Raw genomic sequence first — 13,083 nt, forward strand, 5'->3', positions numbered from 1 at the left:
TAAGCATACCAGAAACTAGATCTGGCATCAAGACGATGATTGTCTATGGCCTTGCAAGATATTTTGTAATCTGATTTCTTGGATTGTACTTACACTAGAAGGGTATAATTGCCCACTTATAGTAAAAAAAAAATGGCAACTCTATCTTCCCCAAAATAGGAAATATTAATTCTGGAGACCCCATCTAGCAGGATGATGGCATTATCAAAGTCCAGCTGGGACCTTTACCAGGCCTTTGTTGGGAAGATGACAAGTGCCGACAAGAATTCTTAGTTGCAGCAATCATTTGTTGTTATCATTGAGCATTTGCACATGTATAAAGGATGCAAAACAGAGCACAATCTACTTGGAGTTCTCTCTTTGATGTCTCTTGATGGTTCCTTTTGGTACAGCATTTTCTTTGAACCCATGTTTCTATGTCTTAGAAAATCTGAAACAATAACTCGGAGAGATGTGTATTAAAATCACATAAACTTATTGCATCATGCACAATCCAGTTTGGCGGTTTGGAAGAACGACTATTATTTTAGGTTGCACATCGTGGGATATTCACTAGATTTGAGCTTAATACATGAAAACAAATGACATATTAAAAGGAACATACCAGATTTGTGGGCACAAACTCAGAACAAAATATTTATTTCACTGCAACTCACATGGATCAAAATACAGATTACACAAGTGCTGAAGTTTTTTCTGGAAATTATATATATCGAAAGAAGGGAAAAAATAGAACGATTTATAACAATTATGGTGGCTAATCATCTCTCCACACCTCACGGAGCAGCTGGTACCTGACAGCATTTGCATAACTGTGGTCCTTTCGTTTGGTAGTTGGATCTAATTATTAATATGATTGATAATTAATCTAATACAAAAGTTGTAATAAAAAAAATTACTAAAGAGTTAGTAAGTTATAGAAGGATTAATTAGCAATTGGATTGCTATTTGACTCAACTTAATTGAGCAATAGGATTAAGATCAAGTCTAATTGAATTAGATTCAATTTAGTTTGGTTTGGATTTGATTAGATGATTGGATTATGAGATAACCTAATTGCAAGAGAGCAATTCTTGATTTGATTGGGATTTGGGTGCAACTAATTTTCTAATTGGATTAAGATCTAATTGGATTCTTAGTTGGACTAAAATTTTTTTCTCTTTAGGTGCAACCAAATTTTTAATTAAATAAAAATTAATTAACCATCTAAAATAAGAGTCTCAATAGATTGGGACTCTCTCTCCCTCGGCACCAACCTATGATACCACACCCCATGAGAGAAGCGCGCCCTATATTCTTGCGCTTCTTTTGTTTTTCCACCCTAAACTCCCTTCTCCACACTAAAGGGTTTAGATAAGTTCCCCATTAAATTCAAACTCCTTATTAGATAAGGATTAAATTTATTTAGGTTGGACCTTATCCCTTTTGGATGCCAAATTAAAAGGAGAGAAATAAGGGGCGTGGCATAGAAAGTGAAATCTGATTTCACCATGGAAATTAAGGGAGAAAAGAGATGGGGTGTGAGATCTATCCAGACATGAGACATCTAGGCATGGTCCTCTTGGTGGTGTTGGATTTTGGGAAGAGAGAAAATAAATGGTTCTCTCTTTTTCCTCCAATACTTCTTCTACTCTAAGAGAATCTGAGAGATTTGAAGAAGTTCTTCAATCAACTATTAGGAAGCGGTCTCTGCAAGAGAGCTAGCATCTGGGGAGATTAAAAAATCTTTGATCAGATTAAGGCCTCGTATGGATACCTGTAGAGGCCGAACGCTTGTGCGGCTCGAGAAACTCAGACATCCACGATCATCGGCTATGGTGTACAACAATCCGTACAAAGATATGGAGATCAGATCTCCTCTTGATTATGTTTCAGATCAGATTTCAAATGCATGGTCATGTTAGTATCGTAGATTCGTTTTAGGTGGTTTATAGATCAGATCTAATGCATGCTTAGATCAAAAATATTTTAATCTATATTTATTTCTGCTACGTATGATAAAAATTTTAAAATTGCATGCATGAAACTGTCTAATCTAATAAGGATCTCGTTAAGATGAGTAGACTAGTGCCAAAGAGGAGGATCAAGACTGCTTGGATCTAGAGAGTGGTTATCCATCCCAAAATCAGATTTTTTTTTCTGAAAGGTTACTTGAGACCGATTGCCGATATGGACACTTCTCAAGGATAGAGACATGGATCTTCCGACCTTCTGCTCAATCTACGGAGTGGAGGATGAGTCGACGGAGTATGTCCTGCTCTATTGCCCGAGGGCATGTTTGATTTGGGAGATGATGTGTGGCTAGCATTAAGATGCGAATAGTGGCCCTAGCTTTTTTTTCTTCCAGGATGCGATCCATCAAAGTATGATCGAGGGCCCACCTTTGGGTGCTAAGATGGCATACATCACCTATCAAATTTGGTGGTTTAGGAGCAGCCTAGTCTTTAAAGCCAAGGTTGTACCTACTCATCGGGTGTTGGAGAGAGCTTATTGTTTAGTTGAAGAGTACAGCCATTTTGACACGATTGGCATGTCCCTTGTCGCTCCAAGTTCCTGAAACTCTCTTGCCATGCCTGCAGTGTCCCAGAGGATTTTTTTGATTTCCTAAGAGCTCCCTCCCTCGAGGTTTGTCAAGATCAACTTTGATTGCAATGTTAGAGATGGCACAGGTGGTACAGACTATGATATCTAGGTCTCCGATGTCAGGCTGTTGGCTGTAGAGAACACATCTTTTCGAGCCGTCCGTCCTCAGAATGGAGCTCCGTGCTACTTGGATGGGTATCATCTGCACGGTGCAGGAGCTGTGACCTGAGAGGATCTTCGTTAAGGGTGATCTAATCACAGTCATCAACTGGCTCCGAGATGAGGCAAAGCATCTGTATGTTCATTCACTGCTCCATGACATGTGGAGGTCCCTTTGTCATTCCATCATGATGTCTGTTTGGTATGTCTTTTGAGAGACGAATAGTGCTGCATATTGGATTGCATCTTTTGTTGCTAAGCATACCAGAAACTAGATCTGGCATCATGACGATGATTGCCTATGACCTTGCAAGATATTTTGTATTCTGATTTCTTGGATTGTACTTATACTAGAAGGGTATAATTGCTTAATTGTACTTAAAAAAAAAAAAAAAAGAAAAAAAGAAAAAGGGCAACTCTTACTTCCCCAAAATAGAAAATATTAATTCTGGAGACCCCATCTAGCAGGATGATGGCATTATCAAAGTCCAGCTGGGACCTTTACCAGGCCTTTGTTGGGAAGATGACGAGTGCCGACAAGAATTCTTAGTTGCAGCAATCATTTGTTGTTATCATTGATCATTTGCACATGTATAAAGGATGCAAAACAGAGAGTTCTCTCCTTGATGTCTCTTGACGGTTCCTTTTGGTACAGCATTTTCTTTGAACCCATGTTTCTATGTCTTAGAAAATCTGAAACAATAACTCGGAGAGATGTGTATTAAAATCACATAAACTTATTGCATCATGCACAATCCAGTTTGGCGGTTTGGAAGAACGACTATTATTTTAGGTTGCACATCGTGGGATATTCACTAGATTTGAGCTTAATACATGAAAACAACTGACATATTAAAAGGAACATACCAGATTTGTAGGCACAAACTCAGAACAAAATATTTATTTCACTGCAACTCACATGGATCAAAATACAGATTACACAAGTGCTGAAGTTTTTTCTGGAAATTATATATATCGAAAGAAGGGAAAAAATAGAACGAATTATAACAATTATGGTGGCTAATCATCTCTCCACACCTCACGGAGCAGCTGGTACCTGACAGCATTTGCATAACTGTGGTCCTTTCGTTTGGTAGTTGGAGCAGACAACTTATCAATGAGAATTGAAGCTAGAGGTGAATCTAGTTCATCAAGCTCATCATCGCTTGTGTGGCATTTACGAACCACAGATGACCCACTCCTCCTTAGAAGTGGTGCACCTTGAACATCTCCTATAATGCTCTCCACTGAAGCAACTGAAGGTGGAGAGTAAATGATTGGAGATGCATTGCATGGGGCATTTCTTATTCTCTCCTCGTCGCTCTCCAGAGGATCCTAACGACAGTTGAAACTTAGGACAACTTTCTCAAAGGACAATGGCAGTATTCAAAATTTACATAAGCACGCAAATGAGTACATGCACATATCAGCTGTTTGTTGTTTATCACACTTTCTTGTGTTTGCTATCATGTCCATGGGATGAAAACCAAACATCAAAAATTTGAAAGAGTGAAATTTGTCCAACTGTAGGGCAAGCACAAAAAGTGCACCAGTTAGTAGCTAAATACTTCAGTGGAAAATGATGTCTCATTTTTCAGTAGTTATGTAGCTTCTTTATCTGACCATTTCCTTTATTTCATGATTTTAGATATTTTTGCCCTTCATGAAGCCCTGTTCCATGATCAAGGAGAAAACTACATCTTATGCACATTGAGCTTATCTTTCATAAATAGTAGAAATAATGCATGTCGACAAAATCAGTGGCAAAAATTTGTTGCAGCCAAAATTATATGGCTTACAAGGAAGTTATGTACAGCTATGCTCTGCACTTTCTGTTTGCCAAAGCATGTCCCTGATTAGCGTGCAGATGGTTATATTAAAATTATGATTTCTGATTACCGATTCTGAGCTTAATAGTTCACCAGAAAATGACTGAAAAAAGGAACAAGAAGAATTGCACCGAGCTCACCTCAGAATCCAGTGCTTTGAGCACAACTTCTGGTATTGGATCTGGGCAGAATTCATCAGGTAGGAAGCTGTCGAGGATCCGCTTGATCATTGATGCACTGAATGTTGGACAAACCTTTCAAAGTGAAAAAAAAAAAAAGAAAGAAAATGAAATAGAAGTAATTAAATCAGCAAATAAGAATAACCAATTGCTGGGCCAAGTAAATGTGCATAACCAGGAAATGATAATACATAAACAAACCTCTTTCCTGATAGATTTTTCCAAAAGCATGTCTTTTGGAAGCATTAGAAGATCACTCAATGCATTCAGGAGATGGAAAGACTTGAAGGATGCTGCAACATCAAGTCTATCATCATCTTGCTTGTCCTCATTTTGAGGAGTGTCATCCACATCCATACCAAATAGGTCAGTTAGCCATCTAGACCAGTTGCCAATCTAGCAGAACAAAAAATACCCTTAGCACAAGGTTCATATCCATTTTTGGGATAAATAAATGGATAATATTATGCATAGAAACATCCTGTTCCTCTATTAATATGCTCTCCTAAAGGTCCAAACCTTTTGATTCTTTTTTCTTAGAAATGATTTGAAGAAACTGTGTGTCAATAGGTAACTTATGGTGTTCATGTTGTTTTCACAGCTATTAGCTAGTCAGGGACAGGATTTGAAGGTCACTGGTAACAACACCCACTGAATTTGTCTACTGAGCCAATTGGCACTGTCACATATATTATAGAAATTAATGTAATATATTGTTACTTACAGCATTTTTCAGTTGAGCACCAGAACCAAAGCTTGATTTGCCAGATGGAATAGGTAGAACCTTAGGATCACTAATTGGATCAGACACCGGGTCAGTGGGAATCTCATCATCTGACTCACGTAAGATAGCATTGAACATAGCCACATCAAGTCTTGCCACACAATGCTCCATGACCTGTCAGAAAATAAGAATTCTCAGCTTGGATTTGAGAAACAATGGATGAGGTCCATGAGGAGAATGATAGAAGTACATGATAGAAGAACGATATAGATTCCAGTGCTTGTGTCAAAATATATGACATAAATCCATGTAAAAAACTTTTCGTAAAAAAGGAAGCGCATGATAGAAGAATGCGATAGATGCCAGTGCAACAAAACACAGAGGCCTGAAGGCTGGTGCATTAACTCTTTCCAGTCCTTTATCTTCATCACCCACATGATTCTCAAAGAATACACAAACATCCATGAGATGAGATAATGCTCAGGGAAGGATGGCAGGGATGAGGCCAAAAAACATCTGAATTACCTAAGCAACTGAGGGTAGATTTTGTCTGGTGATTAGGTAGGGAAAATGTCAAGGGCTAGGTAGTGGGAGAAGCAACATGAAGAGCAATACATATGATTGCAAATTTGATCCATTATATCATTACAAGCGTCGTCCAACCTATTAAAACAGTCTCACTTGAGGCTGCAGCTGACCTAGTTTATCTTCTGCAAGGTGATTTAACAATCACTAAAAAATCAGCCAAGCATCAAGTCAAACTAACCAATAGAGTCAATTGAAAGCAGAGACTACTCAGCAACATTTGCTTGCTGCCAGACTTACTGAAATGCAAGCCATGTAGCACTGACATGAATATGCAGATACATCATGCTAGGAGCATGTTGGACACCACAGTTGATAGGAGATGAGTCAGTAAATGCTGACACATAAAGAAACATGAGTAACCAAATCTCATGGGAAAATCAACACAAAGAAGCTGACAGTGACCATATCATCATTTGCATGATCTTGACTCTCAAGTGAACCAAGAAAAGTTGCTGACTTGATGCTTGAAACCGAACCTAACATTCCACAATGAAAGGCAAACTGAAGCAAGGTTATCTAATATGAGATCAAAGTTATCAATAAATACCATATACTGTTTGTTGCAGAAAAAAGAGAGAAACCTATCATGGCTATACAGTTACAAGGAAGGCCGATCCTAGCAAGGATCCATCAAAGCAAATTAATCATGCACCTTACTTAAGATGGTGTAAGTGACTGTGGACTGAGCAAAAAAAAAGAGTACCGAATGATGGCAGGGCAGGTGGTTTAAATAGTGGATTAGCAAAAAGGAAATGAGTTAGGAAACGAAGGAGATGCCATGAAGGATGTTGATATATGAGACCACAATAATGCAGAAAATTTAGTGTCTTAACAAAAAAACAAAACATGCCATGGTAGAAACTAAAAAGCCTTATCTGGCAATGTGTGATCACATTTTCAGATAATAATATGATCCAGAAAATTTGATGGTGATCCAGGATGGCTTTTAACCAATTCAGCCCTCTGGATAGGGTGTTGAATTCTTGACCAAAAGCAACTATGGTAAGAGAAGAGCCTAGAGTGAAACCTAATCACAGTTGGAAGATGGAAGACTTATCCTTCTGGTTATTTTGTTTAATTTTATGCAGGCAAGAAGCCACTCGCCAAGGTTTCCCCATGGATGAGTAAACAAAGAAGCATGCAGACAAAAACATAACATAATACTAATATATAGGATACACTGGAGTGAAAATTATGCAGCATTGGACTTTTTGTTGAGCTAAATCAGGTGGTGTTGTAATGGATTTTGACAATAATCTAAAGGTAGGAGATACGTTAAACTGCAGTATTTCACACAAGAGTTGTCCAGAATCAACTTCTTGGCCAGCCTAAGAAAAAAGGATTAACATAAATTCAATTAATGTTCAGTACAAATAATAAAGACCTTGAGCTAATCAATGCTCCTTGCCAATACATGATTGAAGCATGAGTTAGAGAATATCAAAAAGAAGGAAGACCAATGTTCAAAACTTAAGAAGTGTTGAAAAGCTGAAGAAAACTGGCAAAAGCAAACAAGAGCCCAATAATTAGTTTTGATGTTAAATACTAAACATAGCCTTGTACGTTTTGTGTCAAATAATAGCTTAACCAGGTACAACCGTGCAGATATAATTAGTTGGTAGAAAATACCATGCTCACTCAACAACATACACTTAAAGGATCATTGGAGATGAAATGGGTGTTTTTATAAGTGAAAGAGACCTATGGTATCAACCAACGCATGGAAAATAGGGAATAAAACACTGGCATTTCATAATGGATGGTTGCTAAAAATTCTATAAAGCACATTGCATAGAATAATATCTGTTAAATCTGAGTACAGGAAGATTTGGCTGGTAAAAATTTCCATATATAGTTGCAGTCCTGACAACTAGGTACAACCAAGGGTTGGCTCAAAAAGGAACAATGCTTGCAGGGAAACCTGCAAAAAAAGGAATTAGCACCATCTAATTGTACATAGTTTTCAGAAAGTGTCCATTGAAGCAATCTCATGTTCTCATACAATATATATGAGGAGAAAGTAAGAGAAGTATGCAATATCACAGCAGATCGTCCAAACATATGCCACAAAATATTTACGCCCTGTAAGGCATTTTACTAAGAATTCACATATAAAGTTAATATAGAAACTATAAAAATATTTAAACCAATAATGCCTAAATAAAATCTTTCTAAAAAAATGTCCATTCTCAGTGTCATGGTGAAATTCCAATGCTCAAAGCTACTGAATGGTATTCTGACATGGTGATTGCAGAAGATCCAAAGCCATTGAGCCTAACCAACCACCCTTGCAGCAGAAGAGAAATGAAACATCCACACTTACCAATCTAGCCAGCATAGGCAAGCATCCACACTCATGACCTCCTGCCCTAACAGGACAAAGTCTTTCAGAGGCATCTTTAAAAGCTTTCTTCCAAATTCCAATTGATGAGTTTGCCTGTTGACAATCACTTCTGCTCGGTGTCTTTTCATAACTTTTCTTTGAACCTCTCTTAAGTTCGTGATTCACACTGGCGGACTGCATGTGCGGGGTCAAAGTCTGAAAGTAACAAATGTTACACTCAGGTTCAAAATATAGAGTAAAAGCAGAAAATATGCAAATAAAAAACAAAAAAAATGGAGCATATGGTCATTGCGAAAAGAATCGAACCTGCCACCACACAGACTCAACGATTCGAGAAAATATCCAGGTTTCAATCTTTTCTAGTGCAGATGTGAACGTGTCTGGATCTTCCCAGTCATCAAACTCTTCAGTGATAGAGAGCTTTTCCTTCTTGCGGGATATGGATTCCCATTTCAATGGAGAAGAATTTTTCTTCCGCACCATTATGGAACTATGTTCTGTAGAGTAAGGGCCAAAAGGTTTGGGGATGTCGGAACTCTTAATTGTTCTAGTGATAATAGCTCTAAGCACAACTGAGTTTGACAACCAGAAAGTCAACCTGTTTTGAAAAGACATCACCAGAAGTCAAATCCATGAAGAAAAGAAGTGCTAATGTATCATAGGCATGATCATGCATAATGAAAAACTATCTGATAACAAGGTAAAATGAATCTACAACCATAACTGAGACAGTTTTTAGAATCTTGTGCTAGTGATACAACAGATCTTTGTTGTATATATCTATGTAGCAGAAAAGGCTATGGAGAGTTAACATAAAGAAGATATTTGACATACCTTGGGACATCATTTCCACATGCTTTTGCAGCAACAACTAGTCCGGAGACAGCGCTTCTAGCTGCACTTGCCTGCTTTTCTCGTGACCACTGTTTTGAAGCGTGAATATATAACCTTGAAAGACGTCGAGCTGGAGTATGCACCTTCTGTGAAGAGCTTCCATGCTCTGCTACAATAGAGTAAAGACCCATCTCAATAGCAGCAGCTTCCCTTAACTCCCCTTCAAGCAACTCAACTCTAAGCTCCAATTCTCGAACTTTGTTATTAGAAAAGCCATTCCTGCTAATTCTAGAAATGTGTCTTACTTTATCTGAGCTTGAGCTAGTACTTTCCTGATCATCTGTTCCATCATCTGTAGCAGAGTTTATGCCATTACATACATCCTCTTGAACATCAACTTCCTTCACATCTTCATCATTGGGTCCATATGTTATGGTTCCTCTCGAGTCTGGAGGTGATCTCACAGATAATTTCATACTCTTTAGTCTATCATTTGTTAAGTTTCCATTACCCCTTTCACCAAAACCTCTCCAATTAGATACAGCTAGATCAGAAGTAAATGATGTTTTGCGAGAACTTTGCAGATAATTGTGCTGCTGAATGGCTGGAGTTTTTTGCACTGTTGCAACTGATGCATTAGAGAAATTATCAGGGCTATCAATCAAGCAATCATTTTCAACTGAATGGTTCTGGACTTGTTTGGTTTTCTCTTCTAATCCGTTTTCTATCTTTTTTCCAGTGCTTTCCTCCACAAACCTATAATCTGCAGCATGACTATTTGAAACCTCTATGGACCCATTTTGACTTTCTTGAGATACCCCATCCTTGTTAACATTTTGCTCAGGTTCGCTATTAGTTACAGGGTTCAGCTTCTCCTGGAAATCAGTATCTGCAGATTCAATTTTGTCTGTGATTGCAATAGTGCTTTCTTTCTTTACAAGGTTTTCTACAATGTTTTCTTTGCCGCTGAAGTCTACCATCTTTTCTTGAACTTCCTCAGCTTTATCATTCCACAGGGCACTTTCATTATCCTTTCCAGATATGATATCTTCCTCTGTACTTTCGGGCATCAGAGGTGATGAAGAAGGTGTGCTAGAGGTGTCTGACTTCTCCAGTATGAGTAGCGAACTTGTCTGAGGAGTAGAGAAAGATGCATTGCCATTAACCAAGCTCCCAGAGTCCCTGGGTAAATCTTCCAGTGATGATTCTTGGGACCTCTCATTCTGATTGCTGACAGCACCATTTAGGTTAATTCCTGTGGTTACCGGTCTCAACTCATCTTTCACAGGTACAGATTGCAAAGGTAAGTCAGCTTCTAAAGCACCTACCCCATGCTCATCTGCTGCGTCTAATGTGTTCTGTGAAGCCAATCAAAACTAATCAACATTCATTTTTCAGTATAGCAGTAATTAAGTTCAGTAAATTCATAAGCTAATCGATTTAAAACATCCATGCTGCACATCAACTTCTTTTATGGTATTCCCCATCCGATCCTATACTGGATTAGAACAGATCTGATGGTAGTAGCCTAGCAGGCACTAAAAATTAAAATTTACTGGCTTTACCGATTCGAAATTAACTGTAAAAAATTTGGTACTTTAGGTATTATACAGATGATAAACCAATATAATTTAGTGATTTCCTAACAAAATTGTGAAGCAGCTTGATTTAGAATTTTGCAACAATATTTGTATTATATATCATCCACCAGTTATGGTTCAAGATAATTACCTCATGATGCTGTTGTTCTGCAGTACTAGTTTGAACTGGCAAATGTGCATTTGCCTCCAGGGCTGAAGACGAGCAAGCAAGTGACGAATGGGATGAGACATCATCATCAGTGAAGGAGGCTATCTCAGCTTCCTCAGCATACTCCTCGTTCATCAAGGCTGACACCGACTCCCTACCATCCTTATCTAATGAGGCCTCCTTTGACAGGCTTTCTCCAGATGAAGAGCTCCTGTTCTCCTTTTGAAATGGCTGAATATTCACATAAAGCAATGGCTGTACCGTGTTTCTAAAGCTTCTCTTGCAGTTCACTGGAATGCTGACACTCACTGTTTCTTTGATCATACCATGCTCTGCCAAATCAATTACTACACTCCCTAAATGCTGCCCCTTTACTGTCTTATCCCTCCTGGGCTCATACATGTTAAATTCAAGCACATTCTTCTGAAACGTGCTCATGCCATTGCCCTTTGCTGAACCCTCTCTCAACAAGCTGGCTTGGAGCTTGAAGGACTCGTTGAATTCAATCTTGCCTTCAGCAGCAGTCACTCCAAGGGATGGGGTAATGGGGTTGGTGGACCCAGAACTGTTGTCCCCGTTCTCCCATTGAAGGACTACAGAGCGAACGGACTTCAAGGATTGGGATGGGGGCCATGGCTTTATTTCTTGGATATGGATGATATAATCCACATGAACCGAGGCGCCTTTCTTGTTCTTGGATCTCAGACCCAACACCATGGTTGATAGACCGGATCACCTTGCGCCCTTTATTTTGACAATGGGTTCAGATCCGGATGCCTCCTCTGAGATTTCAAGTTTTGACAACACGAGGAAAATTATGATGGGATTAGAAATTGGTAAGTTTGGCGAGAGATTGAACTGAAATTCATGGAAACAATTAAAAGAAAATTCTTCTACAACATGTAGAACACAATGCAGCATCTCTCATCTCATTCAAAAACTTATTAAAACGATATCCATATGAAAAAATAATAATTGAAGTGATTTAATTCTTAGTTTCAGTAAAATCATTATCACGTTTCAGCTCACTGAAATCTCGGCCACAAAATCGAGATAAAATATAAGATTAAAAGAATACGATCAAATCACAGTGATCTAAAATTCAACAAAACATATCTAAGTAATTAACAGCTAGAAAGAAGCAGAGATCTTTAAATATAAACAAAACTTAATTATTAAATAAACGAGTAAGATAATTGCATTCCAGCTCGCTCTTGCACTTGAAATACTGAATTACATCCTCTAACCTGTTATTTTTCGGATAAATTAGAAGAGAAAACAGATAAGATCTTCAACTAAAACCAAATCCAATTAAAACAACCAAGAAATCAATAATTCTTCAACAACAAGAGAATGCCAAATACAAGCCCGAAAAAGATTGAAGTACGATCCCATTCTGATAATTCCATCACCAAAACCTCACCAAATCCCCAATCCCAGAAGAAAAAACCCGAGAAAAAAAAAACCCATTTTTACGAGACAAAAACCAAGAAAATATCAAAAAACAAGAAAAAACGAAACAGAGAGCTCTCATACCGCATGAAACCCTCGACTAGCAATCGATGGCATGAGGCATTGGAGAGAATCTCAGTCTCGATCTCTCCAGCTCTCACCATCGCGTTGAAGAATTCCTCCAAGCTGGCGAGACGGTGAACTGCGGCCGCTTCTTCTAAAGAGTAAAGAAAGAACGCGAAGGAAAAAACTATTTATGGATTAGATTAAAGGGCTGTTAACAGAAGAGCTTCGCGTAATTGATTAATTCATTAATTATCCTTTTACTTACGTTATCATCTTTTTTTTTTTTTTTTTTTTTTTTTTAAAGGAGGAGATAGTGTTAGTCAGAGAGTAAAAAAGAATAGAAGACAAAAAAAGTTAACGTTGGTTCGTTGTTGGAAGTATTCGCCGACTGCCTGAGAGGACAATCAGGGCCGTTGGATGGAGATCGGACGGAAAGGACACGTGGTGGAGTCGAGGGCGATTCATCCACCATCACGTCATGGGAGTCTGGGTGGCACGATGGAGGAATCTCGACCGTCCATGTTTCCCATGTTGGTTTTGACGAGGGATAAAACAATCATGACCGTCCAAACGATG

The 13,083-nt window shown here is 38.4% G+C and overlaps 1 protein-coding gene across 1 annotated transcript; it reads right to left on the reverse strand.

Moving 5' to 3' along the window:
• Positions 1-3,631: 3,631 nt before the first annotated feature.
• Positions 3,632-12,664, reverse strand: LOC105051397 (uncharacterized). The gene is made up of 9 exons (XM_010931837.4): positions 12,526-12,664; positions 10,972-11,771; positions 9,241-10,598; positions 8,713-9,004; positions 8,386-8,601; positions 5,475-5,648; positions 4,952-5,146; positions 4,712-4,825; positions 3,632-4,077 (listed from the first exon to the last, which is right to left on the reverse strand). Exons 2-9 carry the CDS (start codon positions 11,704-11,706, stop codon positions 3,763-3,765), a joined length of 3,399 nt encoding a protein of 1,132 aa, XP_010930139.1. The 5' UTR covers positions 11,707-11,771; positions 12,526-12,664; the 3' UTR covers positions 3,632-3,762.
• Positions 12,665-13,083: the final 419 nt, after the last annotated feature.

This window comes from Elaeis guineensis, chromosome 9 (assembly GCF_000442705.2).
Source record: "Elaeis guineensis isolate ETL-2024a chromosome 9, EG11, whole genome shotgun sequence".
Taxonomy (NCBI): Eukaryota; Viridiplantae; Streptophyta; class Magnoliopsida; order Arecales; family Arecaceae; genus Elaeis; species Elaeis guineensis.